This window comes from Nansenia antarctica (assembly GCF_963989245.1).
Source record: "Nansenia antarctica genome assembly, chromosome: 8".
Classification (NCBI taxonomy): Eukaryota; Metazoa; Chordata; class Actinopteri; order Argentiniformes; family Microstomatidae; genus Nansenia; species Nansenia antarctica.
In genome coordinates this window covers 10,249,247-10,273,368 of record NC_137678.1, presented here as the reverse complement: position 1 = coordinate 10,273,368, position 24,122 = coordinate 10,249,247, and the positions used below count along the sequence as shown (strand labels likewise).

The following is a 24,122-nucleotide window of genomic DNA, read 5'->3' as shown; positions in this document are numbered from 1 at the left end:
GGTCCAATACGCTCGCCGAAAGTGACCAGTGCCTTCGGCTGCTCGCCGAATTCCCCGACCTTACCAAGCCCACCTTCTCCGCGCCCACGGTGAAACACGGAGTGGAGCACCACATCGAGACCGAGGGGCCTCCCCTCCACGCCAGGGCCAGGCGCCTCAACCCGGAGAAGCTGGCCATCGCCAGGGCGGAGTTTGCGCATATGGAGCAGGTGGGCATCGTTCGGCGCTCGAGCAGCCCCTGGGCGTCTCCCCTGCACATCGTCCCTAAGTCAGACGGCGGGTGGCGCCCATGTGGGGACTACCGCCGCCTCAACGACGCGTCCAAGCCTGACCGCTACCCGGTCCCACATGTCCAGGACTTTTCAGCGAACCTGGCAGGCAAACGCTTCTTCTCCAAAGTGGACCTGGTACGGGGGTACCATCAGGTGCCGGTGCACCCCGAGGACGTCCCTAAGACGGCCGTAATCACGCCATTTGGACTCTTCGAGTTTCTGCGGATGCCGTTCGGCCTGAAGAACGCGGCGCAGACCTTCCAACGCCTCATGCACTCGGTGCTCCGGGACCTACCATTCCTCTTCGTCTACTTGGATGACATCCTCGTCGCAAGCACCACGGAGGAGGAGCACCTGTCCCACCTCCGGGCCCTTTTCACACGGCTCAGCCAACATGGGCTGATTGTCAATCCGGCGAAGTGTGAGTTCGGACGGAACACCATCGACTTTCTCGGGCACCGGGTCTCCGCAGAGGGGGTGACCCCCCTCCCCTCGAAGGTGGAAGCTGTCGCTGCTTTCCCGCGCCCCAGCACAATCAGCGAGCTCAAGGGGTTCATCGGGATGGTAACCTTCTACTATCGCTTCCTCCACCACATCGCTCACATCCTGCGGCCTCTGTACGATGCCCAGAAGGGCAAGACTCTGAAGCAGCCGGTGGACTGGACGGCGGAGCGTGTCAAAGCCTTTCAGGACACCAAGGCGGCCCTGGCCCGCGCTGCCATGTTGGCCCACCCCGCGCCCTCGGCACCCACTGCTCTCACCACGGACGCCTCTGACTTTGCTGTTGGAGCGGTGTACGAACAGTGGGTTGGGGACGCCTGGCAGCCTCTTGCATTCTTCAGCCGCCAGCTGTCTCCCAGAGAGCAAAGGTACAGCACATTCGACAGGGAGCTCCTCGGGCTGTGGCTTGCTGTCAGACACTTCCGTTTTTTACTGGAGGGCCGCGAGTTTACGGCCTACGTGGACCACAAGCCACTCACGCACGCCATGTCCAAGGTGGCGGAGCCATGGTCCGACCGCCAACAGCGCCAGCTCGCCTACATATCCGAGTTCACCACAGACATCCAGCACGTTGCTGGGAAGTCCAACCAGGTCGCGGATTGTCTCTCCAGGGCGGTGGTTGGTGCGGTCCAACTGGGTTTGGACTACGCGCGCATGGCTGCAGACCAGGCCGCCGACCCCGCCGTCCAGGCTCTCAAGTTGTCGGACACAGGACTGCGCCTAGAAGAGGTGGTTTTCGGTGACGCAGGGGCCACGCTCCTGTGCGACGTCTCCATGGGTCAGCCACGACCGGTGGTCCCCGCCAACTGGAGGCGCCCCGCCTTCGAGGCGATACACGGCTTGTCTCACCCTGGTAGGAAACCGTCCTCACGGCTGGTGTCAGAGAAATTCGTCTGGCATGGGCTCAAGAGGGATGTGAGGGCCTGGGTAGACACGTGCATCGCCTGCCAGCGCGCCAAGGTGCATCGACACGTCAAGGCCCCCCTGGAGCAGTTCTCTGTGCCTGAGCGGAGGTTCGATCATGTAAACGTGGACCTGGTAGGGCCGCTGCCCCCCTCGCACGGATACACCTATCTCTTTACCATGGTGGACAGGACGACTCGCTGGCCGGAGGCAGTTCCGCTCTCCTCAACGACAGCCCCCGACCTGGCCCGGGCGTTCATCGCGGTGTGGGTCTCCCGCTACGGCACCCCTGCTGATCTCTCCTCTGACCGTGGCTCACAGTTTACTTCAGAGCTGTGGGCAGCGGTGGCGGAGAATCTGGGGGTCAAGCTCCACCGCACAACCGCCTATCACCCGCAGGCGAACGGGCTCTGTGAGCGTTTCCATCGATCCATGAAGGCCGCCCTTCGAGCCAGCCTCACGGACAGCAACTGGCTTGACAAGCTGCCGTGGGTCATGCTGGGGCTCAGGACAGCGCCTAAGGAGGACCTCCAGTCGTCGTCCGCTGAGCTGGTGTTTGGACAGCCGCTGCGGGTCCCCGGTGACTTCATTCCCAAGTCAACGGAGCCCTGGTCCGCCGCCGCTCAGCGCGCCTCCCTGCTGGACAGCGCCAGGACCTTCGTCCCGGTCCCGACTACGCAGCATGGTGTCCCTACTTCGAGGGTGCCCCCGGAGCTGCACTCAGCGAGGTTCGTTTTCATTCGTCATGATGGCCACAGGACTCCACTACGTCCTCCTTATGACGGGCCTTTCCGTGTCATCGAGGCCGGAGCCAAGAACTTCATGGTTGACATGGGGGGCAGGCCTGAGTGTGTGTCCGTTGATCGCCTCAAACCGGCCCACTTGGACCTTGAACTGCCCCTGGACTTGGCCCTGCCACCGCGCAGAGGCCGGCCTCCAGTCCTACCTACCCTGCAGCGCCCTGGCCATTCCCCCCTCCGACCCCGACAACCCCCCGCAGCTCGCGAGCCCCCGGTCGTCACTGCCCCCCGTCCTTCCCTGCAGGAGGACGTGATGGGCGATGTCACACCTCCTCCCGCACCTCCTGACTTTACCTACGATCGTAGGGGCCGGGCCATACGCCCTCCTCGCCGTGAGGATTTCCAATATTGAGGTGAACACTGGGGGGGCTGGTGTAGTGACTACATTATGGGTTCATGTTCTCCTCTTACTGTTGGTTGTGTAGTGGGAGGGAACCAGTTCTGGCACTAGGGGCAGAGGGGAGGATTATTAACGTTGCAACTTCCTGTTTAGACACAAGAGTTTTGGTGATGGATTTCCTGGTCCTGTACGGAGAGTACAAGTTGTTATTTTGATTAAACAGTTATCATTACGTTGCCTACGTCTTTCCTTTTTCCTCCGGCACTACAGTATCTTTGTTGTTTTTTGTGGTCTCTTTTCTTGTCTCTTGTCTCTTGTCTCTCTCTCTTCTCTTGTCTCTCTCTTCTCTTCTCTTCTCTTCTTCGCCGTTATCAATAGGTATTGTGGTATTGATCTTTTTATACATGACATGCCATGCATTATGGTAGAGTTCACGCTACCAAACCCGTGCCTTGCTCGAACACACGGCTGGCTGGATGGAAAACAATGAGCTAATCTTAAACTGTAAACATGTCCAAACTACAGATATTCAGAGATGTTGTCAACGAGCGATTAAATCCGTCTTCTCAGGGAGAAAAGCGCAGAGTGAAGGGTTTACCGTCATCCACTAGGGGGCAGTATTGGATTAGGTCTGCGACCTGTTTAGCCTGATCCCACAAACAATTGTGTTTATTCTATCAAAGATGAAAGACCGATGGATGACCGAAGGCTTGCGAATCAATAAAACATGGATTTGTGAACAGTTTGGAGTGTGCGGATGCTGGTTCTTTTCATTCCATTTGATACTCTTCAGCTCCAGCACCTCAGCTAAGTCTGATTACGGATGCGCACAGGTGGTATGTCATGTATACTATACATTAGTCTATACTCCAAAATAACCCATCAAGTTGAGTTTATATAAATAATCAACCATAAAACCAAGAGATGACGGGTTGTTGCTGGGGTTTCACATTTGTGTATTTTCTCCCGACAAATATACTTATTTCAATATTTAGGGTTATGGTTATTTTTATTTCATTGTTTTATTTAAATTCTTCGTGAATAACTGATATTTTGGGGGAAACAATCTCTCTTATTTCACGGCTGGCTGGCTGGCTGGCTCTCTCTCCCACAGGACTGAGCGCCATCTGATGGTGACATTTGGCATGACATAAAATATATTCCTTTATTTGAAATCAGGGGGGGGGAGGGTGTGGAAGGCACCTTACCCCCCCTCCCGTCCCCTCTCGGCAGGCGGTGTTACTTTAACTCATTCCCCTTAGGGAGGGGGGAGTGGAGGGAGGCGGAGGGGGAGGGTGAGGGTGAGGGCAAGACACCAAAATTGCCACACATCAGGTGCAAGCTGCCATTCAAGGCTGAGTCTCTCTGGCAGCAATCTATCTGTCTTACCCTCACCCACTATATTTTGATATATCAGGGACGTGCCGTCCATATAAGCAGGGTAAGCAGTGCTTACCCAACGAAAAAAGAAAAAAGGACCGTGAAAATATTAAAATAAAAGTGCTTGTAACCGTTTGTTTGTTTTCATTAAAAGAGTCTTATTTTAGGTCCCAGGGCAGCAGGAGTCATTCATTTTGATGTTGCATTTTTAGCGCCACCTGTAGGAGTAAAGCACTTCCTACTCTGCAACCACTCCTCTCTCTGCTTTCACTCGCGTACATTCGAATGCGTGAAAATGTCTTTTTTATTTTTTTCCGATGCCTCAGCGCTGCTGTTTAATGTGACCAGGGTAAGCATGCTTTCAGCCAATCAGAGTAGTTCTTTCATTCCGATAAGAGCTACTGATTGGCTATCATTTTCATGTTCACAAGTTCACAAGTTCATCAAGTTCACACTACTTGACAAGGACGCCTTTCATCACTGGCCCTGATCTCAATTGAAAAAGAGAGACTTTTCAAACTGCAACAGGTGAGTGACTTTTACACTAAAGTGACAGAGGTGTTCCTTCCCAAGGAGAGGCGAATGGACCTCGTTTTCAAGTAAAGGTAAGATATCATTTTTAAATTTACGTCATGGCTTCTTTGCTGGTTTATATGATTTATATGATTCGCGAGGCTGGTGGCGATCTGTGCTTGTAGATATATGGTTTGGGTACTGCTGTGCTGCTGGTTATGGCTTCTTATTTAAGACTTCCTCTGCTTTTACCTTTGAATGTCGGCCTGTGCCGTTGTGTTTGGAGAGAGAGCTGCTTAATCAATCGCTGAGATAGGCCTAATGTCGCTGTCCGTGCCAGTGGTTCTGGACCAAAAGTGTTTGAGAGAGATAGAGAGGGAGGGTTTGTGATGTCAAGTCAGGAGCGTTTAGTTACTCTGCCGCATGTTCCTGGAACAAACCCTAAACATATTTAAGCTAAAAACCTTCATGTTTTGCAGTTATGGTTAAACACTAACATTTCCATTCATGTCTTTTTATTCATTTCCATTTCCATTCCACTTTCATTTCCATTCCTCGGGTGGACATTTCTCTCTGAAGAAACATTCACCTATAATAAACTTGCACTCTTTTTCATAATGCGCTTTAAAAAAAAAGAAGCTTAGAGTGTGTGTAAAACGGAGGCTTTTCCACTCAATTTAAATTCCGGGGAATGGAATAAAGTGAATAATATGTTGTATTGTGTAAAATAAATCGAAATATTACCTCTCACATATTATATTTGAACATATATCCTAACTGTACTGTATTGATATCCATCTCCCTTGTTAACTGTACATATATTCACCCTTGTCCTGTACACATCACACTGTACATATATATTTACTGTACATATCATATCGATATTCATGCAAATATATTTACTTTTTACATTCATATTCATTGCACGTAGCGCAAGGCTGGACATGAACACGTTGAGCACCGTCTGCATTGACTTCACAGTAATGAACGTCTTCACAGGTAACATTCCTGATAAGTCCAATGATACACCATGCAATGTCCATACATTGAATATGATGATTCATACATGAACAAGCCCACTGTAGACAAATGTCTATCATCCCCAAGCAGACCCTATGTATATGGACTACTAAAACCTTAAACGCACACATCCACTTCATTACTGAACTATCCATTATTACTAGTTGCACCAATAATAATAATAATAATAATAATAATCATCATCATCATCATCATCATCATCATAATAATCATAATAACCATTATTTGTATAGCACTTTTCCTGCAAACGTTGCAGCTCAAAGTGCTTTAACTAAATAAGTAGCCTAAATAATATAATAATTACTATAAGATTTAAAGTAAATACATATATACAATATATAGATTCATCAACTAACATTAAAATATACATTTTGAAAAGAAAACAGTCATTTAAAGACAATATCAAAAATATTGACTTCAACATATGCGCTGAGGTTGCATCCCATGTAAACAGGCAGTGCTTTCCCGAAGTGTAACCCTGGGTTTCTAACCTTGCATAGATTTGTGTATGAATATATAAATAATATATATATATAATATATATATATTAATATTATCTTAATAATAAAATAAGATATTAATTGTGTAAAGAAACTTTTTGTGGATTTATATTTATTTATATGTGTGGGTTGGTGAATAGCAGAGTTGCGGACTTGGGATTGGTCAGTCAGAGACTGGATCCGCCTTTGGGTTTCCATGGCAATGGATGAGTAACGTCTTTTTTTTGCTTTCCCTGAAGTCTGAAGTAAATTGAAAAATACTGACCAAAACCCAGAAAAAACTCAGAGTAAAAGTTGAATTTAAGATTACATATTAGTTACAGATTCCCTTGGTAAGTACGATTTTGAGGTATACTATTACATCCATCTGCTTCAGAGCGTTTTCTGTACAGCTTTCTACCCAATGTAGCTAGCTGTCTCGAGCTGTGTGTTAAAAGAATCGAGAGTTAACGGTTTGTATAGCTGTGAATAATACAACATTAACCAGCTAGCCAGCAGACAGCAGCTTGTCATGGTTTATTAATACTAGTTACTGGTACTAGCATCATAGCAAATAAATGGCTTGCTAAACAGCTCTGCTGCAGATAGGAGATATCAAGCGTCGTGAACAATTCAAATGTCAACTGTTGATGACGTTGTTTTAGCGTCGTGTTGTCACGTTAGGGAACGAGTGAGGGCATGTTGAGAATGAGATATGAACATGTCATGTCTTTTATTGAATTTCAGATTCATAAACCTTCTGGCTGTGTGTTGCAAGGCTGTGTTTGTTGTTGCTGGAGTAAGCGCTGTGTCCTGGATCCATCTGTCCGTCGGCTGGTTCCCTGGACTGCTCCAGCGTGCAGACCGAGTCACCGCGACCACCCAAACCAACCGTAACCGTAAGGTAAAGACAAGCATCACACACATGGACTGATATGAAGTATAGGGAGTACGTTATTTAGATTAAGTGTACTATTCCATTGTAAATAGATTTTGGCAGACTGATATGACAACCTGGTCTCACACGGCAGACTCCAAACGTCGAATTCCGACGTGACATTGGGTAGCTCGCAGGGGTGCGCCTGCTATGTGCGCCTGTCGGGGCTTCTCTCGGGATTATTCCATTTTGAATTGCACTTGCATTAATTAGTTAGGCCACATTTAGGGTTAGGGTTAAGGTTAGGGTTAAGGTTACGGTTAGGGTTAGGGTTAAGGTTAGGTTTTGTGTTTGTAGGGTTTAAAAAAGACACATTTGTCCTTTGTGCTCAGGCACACTGTTCTGCTCTCCCCCTGTTAAAACCATACAATAAAAGGAATAAAATAATGCAAGCGACAGCGATCACCAGGAGGTTGAATGAACTAGGTCAAGGGCATCAAAATGCCAGGGCAGAGGTTGCTGGAAGGGGTGTTAGGTCTCTAGGCTATTGCCACCATAAATATTAATGAAATAAATAATTAAAAACATTTGTGTAAGTGCTCTACATAGGGATAATAAGTTAAGTAATAAGTGCTTTAAAAAGAGAAAATCACATCTATATAATGGAGAGGCTATCACTCCTCCATATTTGGAAAAGGAAATGAAAAAGTGCTAAAGTAAAGTGCAATCATGGAGCCCCCAACCATATACATGACAATGTACATGATAAATATCCCCCCCCACACATGTATATACATAACCACACAAAAGATGAATACATAAATAAATAAATATATGTCTTTATTTGTTTATTAAAAGGTAAATCACCATTAAAACATCCCCATCCAATTATAGCATTAGTATAATCCTGTCCTCATATTACCCTGTGGCCTGTAGGATAAATTAACATTCTAAAACCATTTAAAATCGTTCATTCAATCCTCCCGGCGTCACTGTCTGTAGGGCCTTGATAAAATATCTCTCCCTGCCCCTCCGTTGCGCCACAGTCCACCCGTGATTGGCCTGTAGTCCTGAAATGGTGAGGTGTGTGATGGAGTGCTCTTGAAAATGTGTGACTAGTGTTGTATCTAAGTGTGCCCGTTTTATATTGTATATGTGTTGTTTTAACCGTGTTTATAATGTGTGCCCTGTTTCCCCTATGTAATGGTGATGACAGAGTGTGCAGGTGATGATGTAAATGATGTTGGAAGACTGGATGGTGAAGGTGTCTGAAATGGCTATAGAAGTGTGACTGTGAGGATTTGATATGAACTTCCTGGACCTAAAGTGGGTGGTGTGGAGAGGGGCTGCTTCTAGGGGAGTTCTGGTGAATTGTGAATTTATGAGAAGATCTTTGAGATTTTTATTCCGTCTGAATGCTGAAATAATCCTGTACGGTTGAAGAGGGGGATAGGGCTGTTGGTATCAGTGAAATTGCGTTTTAAGGTGAAGTGCAGGTTCCTGGTGCTGTGGGAAAAAGTGCTGATTATAGGGATGATGTCTTTGGAGTGTGGTGAATGAGGGTTGGGACTAGAAGCAGGGTTAGTATTGGGGATAGAAAGAGGGTTGAAAGTAGTGTTGGGGCTAGGGTTAAGGTTAGGATTGGGGTCCGGCTCAGGGATAGGGCCGGGGTTGGGGCTAGGGTTGGGGTTAGGCTTAAGGTTAGTGTCAGGGTCAGGGCTAAGGTTAGGGTTAGGGCCCAGACCTGGAAGCTTAAGGTTAGGTTAGGGGAATAAGAGGCCCTGCTTGCCCGAAGGCTCGCAGAATGCACGGGCACACTAATCTTTTAGTTTTTTTCTCTACTTTCAGATCTTTGTTCAGATTATGTCGTCGACCATCCATAATTCAAGACTCAAGGATCTCCGGCTTCAGAACTTCAGTACGTATCCAGGTAAGCACCCAATTTAACTGTATTTTTTATTTTATTTTTAAACTTTTTTCAGGTTCTATCAGATCACAGGTAAGTGTTTTTTTCCTTTACAGATTTTTTTCAGGACTGGACTGTACATATTAAATGAGAGGTAAGTTTTTATATTTCATTTAAACCACTGGGTGAAATTGTGTTTAGCTCTTTAATCCAGTGTCTTTCCCTCATCATTCTCTGTCTTTTTGACCAACAGGTTCCAGATTCCAGGCCTACAATCAGGAGATTCTCCCTACCATGATCTCTAAAATGTTCGTACAGTAGGGTGGATTCCTCAATCCGATTTATCCTGTAAAGGTGCTGTTTTAAACGTTCACAAAGTTTGTTCTTAGTTTCACCAATGTACCATTTAGAACAGACCCCACATTTTATTCCATATACCAGGTTTGAGGACTCCAAACCCAGAACATTCCAGATTGGAGCCCCTTTGTCTGTATATATGTTCGTAATGTATTTTGGTGTTTTTAAATGTCTTTTTAGTTTATTTTGTTTATCGCTTTTTAATGCTGCATGTACTAGCAAATCTTTTATATTTTTATTCCTCCTAAAGGCTGCAATAATTTTAAAACCCACCAACGGTTCGACGATATCTTGAGTCCTTTTAAAATTACTTTTAATCATTTTATTAAGTTCCATCGAGGATGGGGAGAACATGGAAACAAAAGGAATTATCCTGCAATTGTCCCCTTCTTTTGCAGGTCTATCCCCCCTGCTGAAATTTTGCTGGACCTCAGCTTTGATGGTCCGGAGGAAAGTTCTCCCATAACCCCTCGATCTGAGGACCTTGAAGAGGGTCCTCGTGGCTGACTCCGCGTCCTCCTCTGCTGTGCAAATTCGCTTGAATCTGATAAGCTGTGATTTCACTATTCCCCTAAAAGTATGTTTGGGGTGATAGCTAGACTTGTGCAACAGCGCATGAGTATCTGTGGGTTTAAAATATACTCTTGTGCCCAGACTATAACTCCCCTCTCCTCTCTTAATAAACACCTCTGTATCCAAAAACTCGATTTTCTCAGGTTGAATATTGAATTTTACAGTGATTGCCTGATGATGCGTGTTTAGCACATTGATAAAAGCCTGGAAGTCCTCCCTTGTGTGGCTCCAGATGCCAAAAATATCGTCCAAATAACGGACATACAGTGCTGGGAGTTTCGGGCATTTGGGGAAGACAGTACGCTCCCAATCAGCCATATAAATATTGGCATACGCAGGGGCGAACTTCTTCCCCATAGCTGTCCCATGTACCTGAAGGAAACATCTGGAATCAAAGACAAAGTCGTTTCTAGTCAACCCTAACTCCAAGAGATGGAGAAGAGCCTCATCTGGTCTAGAAGGGTCTGGATGGTCGTTAAATAGCTCCCGCACCGCTCTGAGCCCCAATGGGGTCTCTATGTTTGTATACAGGGAGTCAATGTCGACCTTCTAAAAGGTTTAAACGGCGGTGATACTGGTGCATGTCCCGTCTGAAGTGCTCTACATCAAAAGTGGTGGGCTGTGGGATAAAAGTCAACCCTCTCTCTAAGAGTGTTGTTTGTGCTGGGGTGGGTTTGAAGGTTTTTGAGAGGTTTATTATGTTAGATGAAGTGAGGGTGTCTGTTAGAGTGGGGGGAAGGGGTTCCAGATTGTGGCTGTGTGTATTTATAAATTTAACTGTTCACACCAGTGTGTGAATATTCTGTGTGCTGTGCTTGTTGTCCAGTGTATATTGTCTGGGTGGGTGTTGAAATCATCTCTGTGAATTTCTAACAGAGGGGTGGTGTGTGTGGCAATGTATTAGTTAATTGTTGTGAGATTTTGTTGTTGGAGTGCAGTGAGATATGGGGAGAAACTAATGATGGACATGTAAATGGTGGCGTTGGGGAATGTGTTCTGGGCCTCCTTGTACATTGGTGTTATTTGTTTCAGGGAGGTCCTATAGAGGTCATGATCCATGTTGTTTATTCCAACAGAAAGTATGACTGCCTGTGTGTGTGTGTTGGTGGGGGATTTTTCCATGACTTTACGGAAGTGATAAAAGTTAGCTCCCACCTTACAACCATCTAACCTTACAACCACCTAACCTTACAACCACCTACAACCACCTAACCTTACAACCACCTAACCTTACAACCATCTAACCTTACAACAGTCAATCCACTGTTTATAATCCTTTATATGGCCTAACCCCTGTTATTATTATGATCAAGAAATGTCCATAATATAATATTTCATTGAAGTATTGAGGTCAACTGTCAACGGGGAAACAAAACATGTTAGAAAAGAAAAAAACACTTGTCTTTATGATCAGATAATCGATATTCTCTGTATCGTTTGTTCAATTAGTACAAGCAAAATGTGCTGTCAGGACAACAGTACTCTTCCTGCTACGACTGGTGGATTGATGATTCACTTGCTCAGTCAAATGTATTGATTGTAAGTCGCTTTGGAATAAGGCGTCTGCTAAATGCCAAACATGTAAATGTAAAAAAACATGTCTGAAAATGTGGGGTACCAGTACTCTACCAATACTCACTACTATGAGTAGTACCAGTGAGACAGACAGGAGTCGTTGCCTTCGTTTAATTCATGTTTATTCAACACAAGACAGTCTTTTCAATGCAGTCTATCAAATGTCACTGTACCTATGATTATGTAGGAAATGGTGCCAGTCGCTCAGTTTGTATTGATAACCTTGAGTGCTTCAGCATACCCTAGAGACATGGCCCGACTAAAAGAGCTGGTAGATTGAGTTGGTGGGTCTTTGTTGGTGTGTGTTTGCAGAACCTGTTCCCATTGAGGTCATGACAGTTGCAGAACGCTGCAGCAGTACATCTACATGTGCGTTCTACCACCCAGCATCTTTACATTTTCAAAATCGAGTTAGTATAAAGCGATTTTGCAGTATTTCTGTGTGTGCCTGTGTATTTGCCTTGGGATTCGGCTGCCATCTTTTTCTCCAAGGCTGCAATTCTCTTTTATATCAGCAGAGGTAGCAAGGGGGCACACACTGTGCTCAACCTTCAGGCTTCAGTGCTGAATTAGATACAGTGGATAAGACTGATATTTGTAACATAATGTGTTTATATATAGGCTATATATAGCAATAGTGATACATAAGATATGTATATGTACAGACACTTATGAAAATGATAACCTGTACAGTATGTCTCCCAATCCCTTCAGATTTGTTGGAGCTGAGGTTTTTTTTTCACAGCGGGTTTACCCAAGTTCCATGCAATAGTGATAAGATATTGATATGTGTAGCCTATGTACAGTTATGAATGATACACTGCACAGTATGTACCTATCAAGTTGTGTGGTGCATGCATAGCTACTGCAGCAAAGTAATTGGAGTAACCTACGTTTGATTATGCCTGTACTCATCAACGAATATTATATAACGAACGGATATTTATAATATTGTATATAATGTTATTGTATAATGTTTTTTTCTGAGTGGGGCAGTCCCACTCATAGTTTTCATGTTATTGGACTGATATAGTGAAGACAGACAGGAAAGTAAGGAGAAGAAGGGCCGACATATGTGTGCACGACCACGGTGCTAGACCACTGGACCATGTTAGGCCACCAGTATATTGATAATTGATAATAAGATATTGATCATGTATTTCGCTGCCGCAGAAAGTCAATCAAAATCGTGTGAAACGACGTGTGTTGTGCATTGAATGACACTATTTAGCCTACAGCGCTGTACATTTTCAAATATTGCAATAGGATATAATGAATTTACAGAAACACATCATCATGAATGGAAACACGCAAGAGCGTGTATTACACGCTTACAATGCTTACAAGCTTACAGCAGTCGTCGGGCTGATGTTACGGCCGGCGTGAAGTTCACGACAAATAAACACGACAGGTTTGTGCATCTCTGTGAAGCTCATAATTATGATAACACAATATTGCAATATTTATTACTATTATTTTTGTATAATAATAATCAACTATCATTCGTTAGTAATGAAAACTCCTGCAGTCCCGATCAATCTCCTCTCCACTTTACACATTACATAACCAAGATTTCTTTTGACATCACAACAATGTCAACACAATCACAACAGAATCTTATTTTATCCAACCAGGTTTTATATTTTGATTATGACATCATGTCTTTCAACATTGTCACACTTTTCATTACACACATTAGCGGCATCAAAAATGATGGGCTGGGCGTGCGGAGCGTGCTTATTCTGGCACAGGGCTGGACTGGCCATCTGGCATACCGGGCATTTGCCCGGTGGGCCGCGGTAGTTTTGGGCCGAGCCGACCGGCTTTTTTTTTTACCAGCCGGCCCAGCCGAAAGATACCATCGAACGGCCCATAAATCGAAAGCTACCATTGAACGGCCCATAAATCAGGGACAGCGGCCCATTGGTCAATTTTCTATACAGACACTGGGCTGGCCCAGTCAACAGAGAGAAGGGGGGGGGGTCAGGGGTCACGCACGCACGCAGCACCAGACAACCGTCTCAGTTTCGCGGTAGTTTTGGGCCGAGCCGGCCGGCAAAATACATTTAGTTAGCCTGGATAGTTACTAGATAGATACTGAGAGAGATGGAGCGCAAAAGCACACTAAAACGGAAGGGAGGCTGGGAAAAACTTAGGGAGAAAAACAAAAAGAAACTCGAGGCAGATGCTGCCAAATGTGTAAACATTAGGGACATGTTTGCTGCACCCTCAAGTTTACCACAGCAGCAACAGCAACAGGTTGAAGAGGAGGCTAGCAGGGAGGAACGGGAGCAGGGTACAGATACAGAGGATTAGGGTTAGGGTTAGGGTTGAAGAGGAGGCTAGCAGGGAGGAGCGGGAGCAGGGTACAGATACAGAGGATAGAGAGGATACAGAAGAAGCGGGGCCGAGTCAGCCTGTAACCGTTGACCCGGTAAGGAAAATATAGGTAGCTGTTAGGGGTGTAACGGATCGCCCCCCACGGTTCGGCACGTATGTGTACCGCGGATCAATTGCAAAATGTAACCAAGTAATAATATTACTTAATATTAGTTAATATCCCTTGTAAATCACAATGTAGAGTTGCCATGAAAAGATAGACGCGACAGTTGCGTGCTTTGTTTTACTCTAAAGCGCAATGATAGGTTGATAATGAAAAAAAAAATCTAGAACAACAAGGCTGCGTTCGTAAATTCGCTCTGGAATCTGATCACTGAGTACACTGGTCTACTTGCACTGGTACCATTGCTTACTGTATGTAGTCGTCTTTGTAGTGGTTTGGGGGAATACTACAGTTTGTCATATGACTGTACAGCACAGTATATAAGACGAGTATATAAGGCAAGTATTTTTGTGCTGGTGGGTGTGGTCCGACCGATTGGGGTGGGCCTGTCTGGGCCAAAAATGCCAGGGCCTAATTTTTGTCCCAGTCCAGCCCTGGTCAAGTGCCTGTGTGACAAAGTTGTTTTTGGTAATCTGATCACAAAGTGACACTACCGTTTATTAGCGGGTTCTAGGGCATCAAAATTGCATTTCCTTGAAACTGCGTTCACTGATAGCGTGTATGTGTAATTACGTGTATTTCTATATTTTATGCTTACCCAATCTAAAAGCTCACGGCACGTGCCTGTGATATATATACCCCCCTCCCCCATTGTGCACACACAAAGCATAATACTTCTAACATGATCCATTTTTAAAAGCGTATTATTCCTATATTAAAATAACACATTTTATGCTGATTAGAATTGTATTCCAACTTCATATCCCTTCTGTTTCTAATGGACAATGTTCTACCCGTCCTGGGTACTGGACTGCAACTGTGCCAGTCAATTATTTTTACCCAGGGTTGCCAGATGGGGCGTATTCCCGACGAATGGGTTACTTTTGATCACATTTTATTTGACAAATATCATTGGCAACAGACATACAGGCCTCCTACCCAATGGGCACCTACCCAATAGTAAATAGCGGTTTTCTGACAATCTAGGTTTTGGGCTGGTTTTTGGTGGATTGAGCTATTCTTAGACTGTAGTTAGGCTGGAATTGTTGATACCATCTGGCAACCCTGTTGGTTGAACTTGCAGCTCGCGGCTTCTGTTAAACAGACGTTGGACGAACTTCTGCTGTGTTCTTCTGACTGGAATAATACGGTATTTTATATCTATATATACTCACACACTACATACCTATACAAACTAAGGATATGTCAACAAACACCTTATCTGTCACTGAATTAGCTATTTGTTTGATATAAGTAATTGATTCCATAAGTATTTGAATAATATCGATGTACCATACGAGCTACTAGCTAGCTCAGCAGACACGGCGACGCTACGGCGCTCTCAGAGCTCATTTACGAACGCGGCCTTTTGTTACCAGGCTTGTATGATATCATATATATTATATTCCTTAAGTCATTGAACAATAAGTCATTGATATAAGTCATTGATTCCATAAGTATTTGAATCATATCGATGATTCGGTGACAGTCCATCTATCCACCATCATCACCTATGCTGCCTGTCGAGTCAGTTGGCTAGCTGAAGCCGTAATAATTATCTCTGGAGACCTGTCATTGCATCCTCCCTTATCAACAGAGAGTTTGGACCATAGTGGATTGCCCTCAGCAATACTGGTCACGGTGGCATTGGTGGCAGTGGAGACAGACTCTGTGGCTGGGGTTTCGGACATTGCGTCGGTGACGTCATGGTTCGCCGCATCTGTGTCCAGCACGTCGTTGGGTAAACGACCATTAACGTTGCGGACAGCAGGGACAAAAGGAGGTGAGGGGACTGGTGACAGCCCGTTAGCCACACACTCCAATGTGGCAGGTGTTAGCGTCCCGTTAGCCAAAGCTAGCCCGCTGCTAGCCGCCGGCTCCGAGGATGCCTGAGGCTCAGGAAAAAGAGCCCGGAGAGAACCAGGGGATGGAACGCTTTCTCCCGCTTTCTCACGTCCCTTAGCAACGTTAGCTCACGGCACGTGCCTGGAATACATACACGTCCCTTAGCAACGTCTCGTGAGCATCATGCGCGTGGCTGTTGTTGTTGTTCAATATGATGTCGATGTCGATGTTGATGTCAATGTCGTTCAAAAAACGTATTAGGCCTACTAGTTACATTCAACTAAATCTTATCATGTTACATTACAATATACTGTAACTTCTATTACATATTATTCAATATATTACTTCTTTTTTTTCACCCTGTACATTGAGCATTGAGCACCGAGCTCCTGCGTCTGAACACCCTCTGTCTGGTGTGCTGTGGGTGTGTACTTGGCCAGGACGCGGTCATTCAGGGATTGTAATCAGCGTCTGTTCGTCTGCTTTGTGTAACCTGCCAAGAGGAGGCCTGTGTCCATACGACCGACGTCTGTCCCGTTGGATCGTAGCGGCCATTCGTGACGTTAGAATTATAAGGTTCATTCCTCCAACGGATTTCGGGTCAACAGGTGTGTTGTGTACCTACTGTGGTTAGTAGGCTACTCAAATAATTATTAATCTTCCTCCATTTCTCTTTTCATTTCTCTTGTCATCTCAAATTGACTAACAGATCTATACCGGACAAGTTTAGACACAATTAAATAGCTAAATGTAACCCAAACTATTAACCCTAACTATTTACTATCAATATAAGTTACTGTGACTGACGTGTGGAAATGCGTGTTTAGGACATTTACTGTATGAGAGGCTTTTATGAGAGCATCTTGCTGCTGATTTATTTATTTAATATCCAGAAATTGTTTTGGGCAGATGATGATTTGATGTAGTTCATATTTGGAGTTTTGCTAATTCTATCATCTATGTACCGTTTCCTCCATAAGTATTTATTATTCATTGCCTTTAAATGCCAAAAATAATTAAAGTATGAATATATAATGATTAGAGCACTTTGAGCTGCAACGTTTGCATGAAAACGTTTTTCAATTTTCAAAAAATGCCGGTCGAGATTGCGTTAAAATAACTCCCAGATCCCTGCGTTAAAATAACTGTCCATTAACACTAGAACAGCCGTGAGGTGTTAAACAGCACCAGTGAGTACAAAAAAAATTCTACCTTTGCACTCGATCACATTTCAGGACCCTCCTTTCATGACTTTTCCTAGATATGTGCGTTCTACCACCCAGCATTTTTACATTTTCAAAATCGAGTTAGTATAAAGCGTTTTAGCAGTATTTCTGTGTGTGTCTGTGTACTTGTGGCTGCCATCTATTTCTCCAAGCCTGCAATTCTCTTTTATATCAGCAGAGGTAGCAAGGGGGCACACACTGTGCTCAAATTCAGGCTTCAGTGCTGAATGAGACACAGTGCATAAGACTGATATTTGTGTTTATATATAGGCTACAATAACAATCAAAATAAGATATGTATATGTGCAGACAGTTATGAAAATGATAAACTGTACAGTATGTCTCCCAATCAATGTTCGTTCAGACAATACAACCAAAGGCGTAAAAATACTGATGTTCTCATAATGTAATTATATATATAGCTAAATTAGACTGTAGACTGCTATGGAGGTATATTGAAACCAATATATAGATTATATATATAGATTATATATACAACCTGATTGGATTAAATAAGATTCTGTTGTGATTGTGTTGACATTGTTGTGATTGCAAAATAAATCTTGGTTATGTAATGTGTAAAGAACATGATGACACGAATGCCTATTATGATGATATGCAAAAGGGACAATCTGTCTATGAATCTTGGTTCAATCAAGGTTGTACATAGATATACGCAGATTCATATTTGGATAGTTGATTTTGGCACCATTGTATAGTAGCCAATTGCAGAGAGTATACATTATTTTGTTTGTTTACTGCACATTATAAATGAAATGATGTGTATTAATTATTTTTGTTGGTTTGAATCCTCACTGTGTTCATGTGTCTGCTGATGTTAGGGCCGGCGTGAAGTTCACGACAAATAAACAGACTGTGTGAAGCTCATAACTATGATAACACAATATTGCAATATTTATTACTATTCTTTTTTAATAATGATAATCAACTTTCATTCATTAGTAAAGCTCCCGCAGTCTCAATCAATCTCCTCTCCATATATAGCATTTAATCTGTTCCATAGTTCGTTCTCAGCTGACTCAAGCTTCATCAGATTGCTCTAATAATTTCCCCACTTCTCTGCTTATAGGAACTTTATGCATTTTAGAGAAACATGCAGAGCATGTATTTGACAAAGAAACGTGTAGGCTAAGAACTAGTTTCTAAAGTGAGTTACAATCACTTGATGGTTGATACACGGGGGAGGGTAATCTTATTGATCGTTTCCCATTAGCAAACAATAGCTGCCAATTCATGAGCGAGCCAAGCGGGTTTCAAAGCTGCCAAGCGGGTTTCAAAGCTGCCAAGCAGGTTTCAACGCTTACAAGCTTACAGCAGTCGATTGTCTGCTGATGTTACGGGCACGGCCGGCATGAAGTTCACGACAAATAAACAGACGTTATCACTGTGAAGCTCATAACTATGATAACACAATATTGCAATATTTATTACTATTATTTTTGTATAATAATAATCAACCATCATTCGTTAGTAATGAAAACTCCCGCAGTTCCGATCAATCTCCTCTCCACTTTACACATTACATAACCAAGATCTCTTTTGACATCACAACAATGTCAACACAATCACAACAGAATCTTATTTTATCCAACCAGGTTTTATATTTTGATTATGACATCATGTCTTTCAACATTGTCACACTTTTCATTACACACATTAGCGGATTTATCATTCTGTACTCTTTCTCTCCTTTCTTTCATGTATTTTCTTTTCTTTTTCTCAATTAGTAGTCTCCTAATCTCGCTACAGTTTGAGCGAGACTGTAACTGTCATTGTTTGAATGAATGAATGAATGAATGGTCTTTATTTGTCATTGATATAGTACAGGTACCAAACAACGAAATTTGGGAGGGGGGGCTCCCCTGGTGCTAGGAAACTAGGTGCTAGGAACTGGTGCTATAACTGTGTTCATGTTATAATGTTTAGTGAACGAACAATTGTTGGGTGTTTGCCACAAATCGGAATTATCTTGCCGTGAAATGTACATCAAATAACATGATGTCGGCGATCTACTAGAACTGCGGGACGACTGCAATGTAGGCTACCATATATATCTGCCATATCATACCGTTTTATATTGAAAAATATGATGGTAAATAAATACATGTGGGACCGATGTATGATATGGCAGAGGTGTGGTGTGTATCAGTCTGTCTCGTTCCAGCGAGTCAACTCGTGTTGACTCAATAAGACATGCGCTTGATGGGGGGAGGGTTGATGGCTGGCTCTCGATCGTTTCCGATCAATGAACAAAGACATCGGGTTCCCCCGCAGTCACAGTGCTACATGAAAATATCTAGCCACACACCACATAGCATACCTCCGCCCTATATGTATTTATCATCATATTTCTCAATATAAAACGGAGGTACGATATATGGCAGATATATGTATGGTATATTATGGCAGTTTCTGGCGCCTGTCCCGTTCTGTTGTTCAAAGAATATAATATAAAACGCATCACTGCACTGCTGTCTGTCCTGTGTTGTTTTGTTTGCATTGCATTTTAGCACAGTGCGCCGATTAGATAGAAGATGTTCTACAGAGGGTGATGTAACCCCTCCCTCCCCTCCCTTCCCCCACCCCTCCCCTGCTGTTGTGTCTCGATACCTGGTCAACACAGCTTGGGATTCCAAGGAAATTACTTGGAACTATGTGTGAAAGGGACAACATTGCAATATATATTACAGTTATTTTTTAATAATGATAATCAACTTTCATTCGTTAGTAATGAAAACTCCCGCAGTCTCGTTACATACATGCATACGTTATTATATATATAAATAAAGCCTTGAACTGGCCAAGCATAAAGGCTGAAGATGGAAAGTCACTACAGGCCTATGCACTGTATTTGAGAGGATGCAACAATGCCATGCAAGACTTGCACTATCTGGAAGAGCTTGATAGCCCATCAAACCTCAGGCTTATTGTTTCTAAGTTGCCCTACAAGTATAGGGATAAATGGAGGTCTATTGCCTGCAATATACTTGAGATTAGTCATGGCAGGGCTAAATTCAAAGACCTTGTTGGCTTCATTGGAAAAACAAGCCACAATTGTTTTAGATCCTTTGAATTTAGATTACCATCCCCCATGCTTCAACCATTATATCAAGTGAATGGAACTGACTTTAGAAACGAGTTATTCTGGTTTATTTGCGAGGACCACAGGAAAGGCCAAGGATTTCCACTTACACATGTGTGAGGAAAAGTAACAGCGTTTTGTTACAGAACTGTTCGCAAATGTTCCATTTGTTCATTTGCTTTATTGAGGTGACTCTGCGAAATGACAATAACTAAACAAGTCCTGACAACAAAAATATATGTATAATATTGTATATAATGTTTTTTCTGTATATCACTGTAGACCACAGTCTCACTCACATATACACAACACAACACTGTTGTGTATAATACAGTTTTCTCAGTCGCTTTGGTGCATTTCTCACATCACTATTAACATTTGCACAACAGTTGTCAGTGTCATCAAAATGAAAAGTCCTGACACCATTGTTTATGAACAAGATAGTCAAATGGCTTTGTCATGTTTTCATTATGACAGTTCACTCTGTAAGTGTTTTCCAATGCAAAAAAATTAGATCTTGAAAGTGAAACCGCAGGGTGCGTTCGTAAATTCGCTATGAGAGCGCCGGAGCGCACACCGGGTTCAACGTCATAAAGGGACCAGGTAATTTGATTGGACAAGAGGCATTCCATGGGTGCTAACCAGATTTCCAGGGCGAATTTACGAACGCATGCTAGCGAATTCGACGACGAAAATCGTCAGAGGAGATATACGGGTTATTTTGATAAGCTGGACACATTTTGGGAATATATATTGGTACTTTCTCACCTGAAAACATATTAAAACTTCATAAAATGACATGGTAACACTTGTAAAGGCAAAATCACAGCATTTTTTTTTTGAAAAAAAATGGAGGATTCAAAACGCCTTCTGCTTGCCGGTGCGAAATGCATTCTGGGAAAAGGCGTCGGAGCCTGGCAGACGGCCTTGTGTGACATCGCCCTCCAGCGATCTTTGTGCGTCAGTACACTCTTCTCTATGTTAAACTATCATAGTGCTGAATCACACCTCATCGCGATTGAATAAGGTCGCGATCCGCCGCGGTCCTAGTGTTAATAATACCACTAAAGATGAATTCACATACATAAACGGAGACGAGCTAAATGCTGCAGCTCGCAAACGCTCCGGTTTCTTTGATTATTTACATTGGTAGTAGCTATTATTAATTAATTAATTATGTGTATTTGAAAGTATTTAGAATACAAGATATTCCACAACAAAACAAGAATTCAACTCATACTATGGCGCTGATGTGATGAGAGTTGTTCAGTAACATTATGATGGATTTAGTTGTTGCTTTAATAGTTGGTGTTCCCTTGCAGCCGTCCAGAATGCCCAGAGAGAGTGAGCACCATGATAGACCCCCTGACCCCCCCACCACAGGCCTGGCGTACGACCAAAGGATGATGGGGCACCACAACATGCGGGACAGGTAAGGGCAGCACACAATAGAACAGTTAAGCAATATCACACGAGAGGGAGTGCTGTTATACTGAATATCAGCACGGCTGTGTTGTACGAGGCCGCAGGCCGAGTATTGAAGACAATCACAGCCGTGCTGATATTCAGTATAACAGCACAACCTCGAGTCTGATATTGCTTTTATACAACAGTTCTACAGCACCAGTTATTAGTTAACAGTAATAAGCGACAACAGATTATGATTTGTTTGTTTATTTAATCATTTATTTTGGCTCCACCAACAAAAAATAGTTCCGCAACAAACTTCAACTGGACTGTTGCCTAGTAACCTGAACACAAACATCCGCAGGCTAGCTACTTTGTATTAACGGTCATTTATAGAACGTCTGTGCAGCGGAGTGATACATAGTTAAAAGTCCCAGTGCTGTTATACTGTATATCGGCACTCATGGAATGCCTCTTGTCCAATCAAATGACTTGGTCGGAACTAACTGTTGTATAATACTCTTTAACACAAACGAACAGACAAATACAGGATCATTTTGAAAGTGTTCCGGAACCTGTCTCTCCCCAGCGATCACCCAGAACAGCCGCAGAGGATCTCCTGCATCTTCAACTTCCACAAGGAGCTGGGCTTGGTGGCCCGTTGCCAGCGGATACGAGCCCGTCTCGCCACCGAGAAAGAGCTGTCCCTCTGTCACGGGTACAGCACACCGACTTCACCATGACATCACCATGACATCACTCATGTAGCAGTTGACTCAGGGAACACGATCGGGTCAATTCCTGTCGAATTCCTGTCTGTTGAATTTGGACACGGAATTGACCCGGTCATCTCAGGTCAATTCAATCCTGAATGGGATGTTGATTTTGAATTGACCCAACCCTTACTGAGAGAATGTCCTCTTGTCTGGGCCAGTCTTCTTCTTCTTCTTCTTCTTCTTCTTCTTCTTCTTATTATTATTATTATTATGACGATGATGATGATGATGATTTTTATTATTATTGTTATTGTTATTATTATGTTTGGTAACACTTTAGTGAACACATATCAGGCATTTTACGTAGCCCCTTAAGACATCCCCACACATGTGTATATTGTATTTGGGGGGTAAGGTTGGTCTTGAGGTTAGGGAGACTCGTCAGTAATTCCAAGGTCGCTGGTTCAATCCCCGGAAGTGAGCCAGTGATTGGAGGGTTGTTGACACCATATCTGACTGGCCAGCTCCTACTTGACCTACACTGTACCGTGAAAATAAGAAAACCCTGAATAAAGATCTAATAAATGGCTAGTAACACCCCACAATGGCCCAAGTAGCCAGTAGAGTGTTGTGTTCCCCATACTACAGTGTTACCAAATGTGTCAATGTTTTAATTCCTATGAAATACGTATACAATACGTCATATAATAACAATAAGCTTTATTTATATAGCATCTTTCATATATAAGAATGCAGCTCAAAGTGCTGTACAATACAGTGCAAAGGAACAGATTAAAAACAACACTGTAAAAAGAAAGAAAAAGTAACAAGGAATAACAATGACTCATAAATCAGTAAAAGATGATTGAAAACATGATAAGGCATGATAAGGCAAAAACATGATCTGGTGGTCCACTACCGCCTTTAACAGTTGTTAGTTTACAGTCAGATTCTACAAGCTGTGTCTTTTACTTGTTGTGTTAATGTTGTTATGTTAATTATTATGTTAATCATGTTAATCAAACATTCAGGCTTCCAAATGTGTTCAAGCATTCAGGATTACACGGGCCCACGTACATCTCTCTAAATACCTCTTTACCCTACAAGCTTCATTAGAACCGACCGTGTCTCTGACATCACGTCGATGTGGTTCTCTCTGTAGCCTGGAGCACATCGCCAACATCAAGAGGACCGAGAGCATGAGGCCCAGAGCCCTGCAGACGCTGGGGGACAAGTACGACTCCATCTATATCAGCAACGAGAGCTACCGGAGCGCCCGGCTGGCTGCCGGGGCCTGCTTCAACACAGCGCAGGCCATCCTCACAGAACAGGTACTGTAGATTAGGACACACTCCTCTCCTTCCTGAGCTGGACCTGCTCTCTCTGTGTTCGCCTGTATCCACATGTCAGCGTAAATACTTCAGTGTCATTTTGTCGGTTTGTTGATGTGTTTTTTTCTAAGGCGGTTTCAAGTCCGATTCCACTCCCTTTTGTATTTATTTTTTTCCCCTTAAGATGAGAAAGAGAAAGGGAGATGAAGAAATAGGCAGCCTTGTGATTCAGAAATAGCAGAAATAGGCAGCCTTGTGATTCCACCCCCCACCAGTAGGGGGCAGTGTGGACCATAGATGGCAGTGCTCGCCTCTGGACTGATTGTGGGCACGTTAGCTCTGGTTTTCTGTTAGAGTCCAGTACGGTTGTGTGACCACTCTCCCCCTCTCCCCCCCCCCCCCCCCCCCTCACCCCAGGTGAAGAACGGCGTGGCCATCGTGCGTCCGCCGGGCCACCACGCCGAAAAGGACACC

General features: G+C 43.8%; 1 protein-coding gene across 1 annotated transcript in view; it reads left to right on the top strand.

Moving 5' to 3' along the window:
* Positions 1-21,525: 21,525 nt before the first annotated feature.
* Positions 21,526-24,122, top strand: part of LOC308163834 (histone deacetylase 6-like) — a gene marked incomplete at both ends in the record, with an annotated part of 5,220 nt that continues 2,623 nt past the window's right edge. Inside the window, 4 exons of the mRNA XM_080538020.1 lie at positions 21,526-21,626; positions 22,191-22,319; positions 23,480-23,648; positions 24,066-24,122. The exon at positions 24,066-24,122 is cut by the window's right edge and continues 143 nt beyond it. Of these exons, the coding sequence (XP_080394146.1) occupies positions 21,526-21,626; positions 22,191-22,319; positions 23,480-23,648; positions 24,066-24,122 (456 nt within the window). The remainder of the gene's footprint in view (positions 21,627-22,190; positions 22,320-23,479; positions 23,649-24,065) is intronic.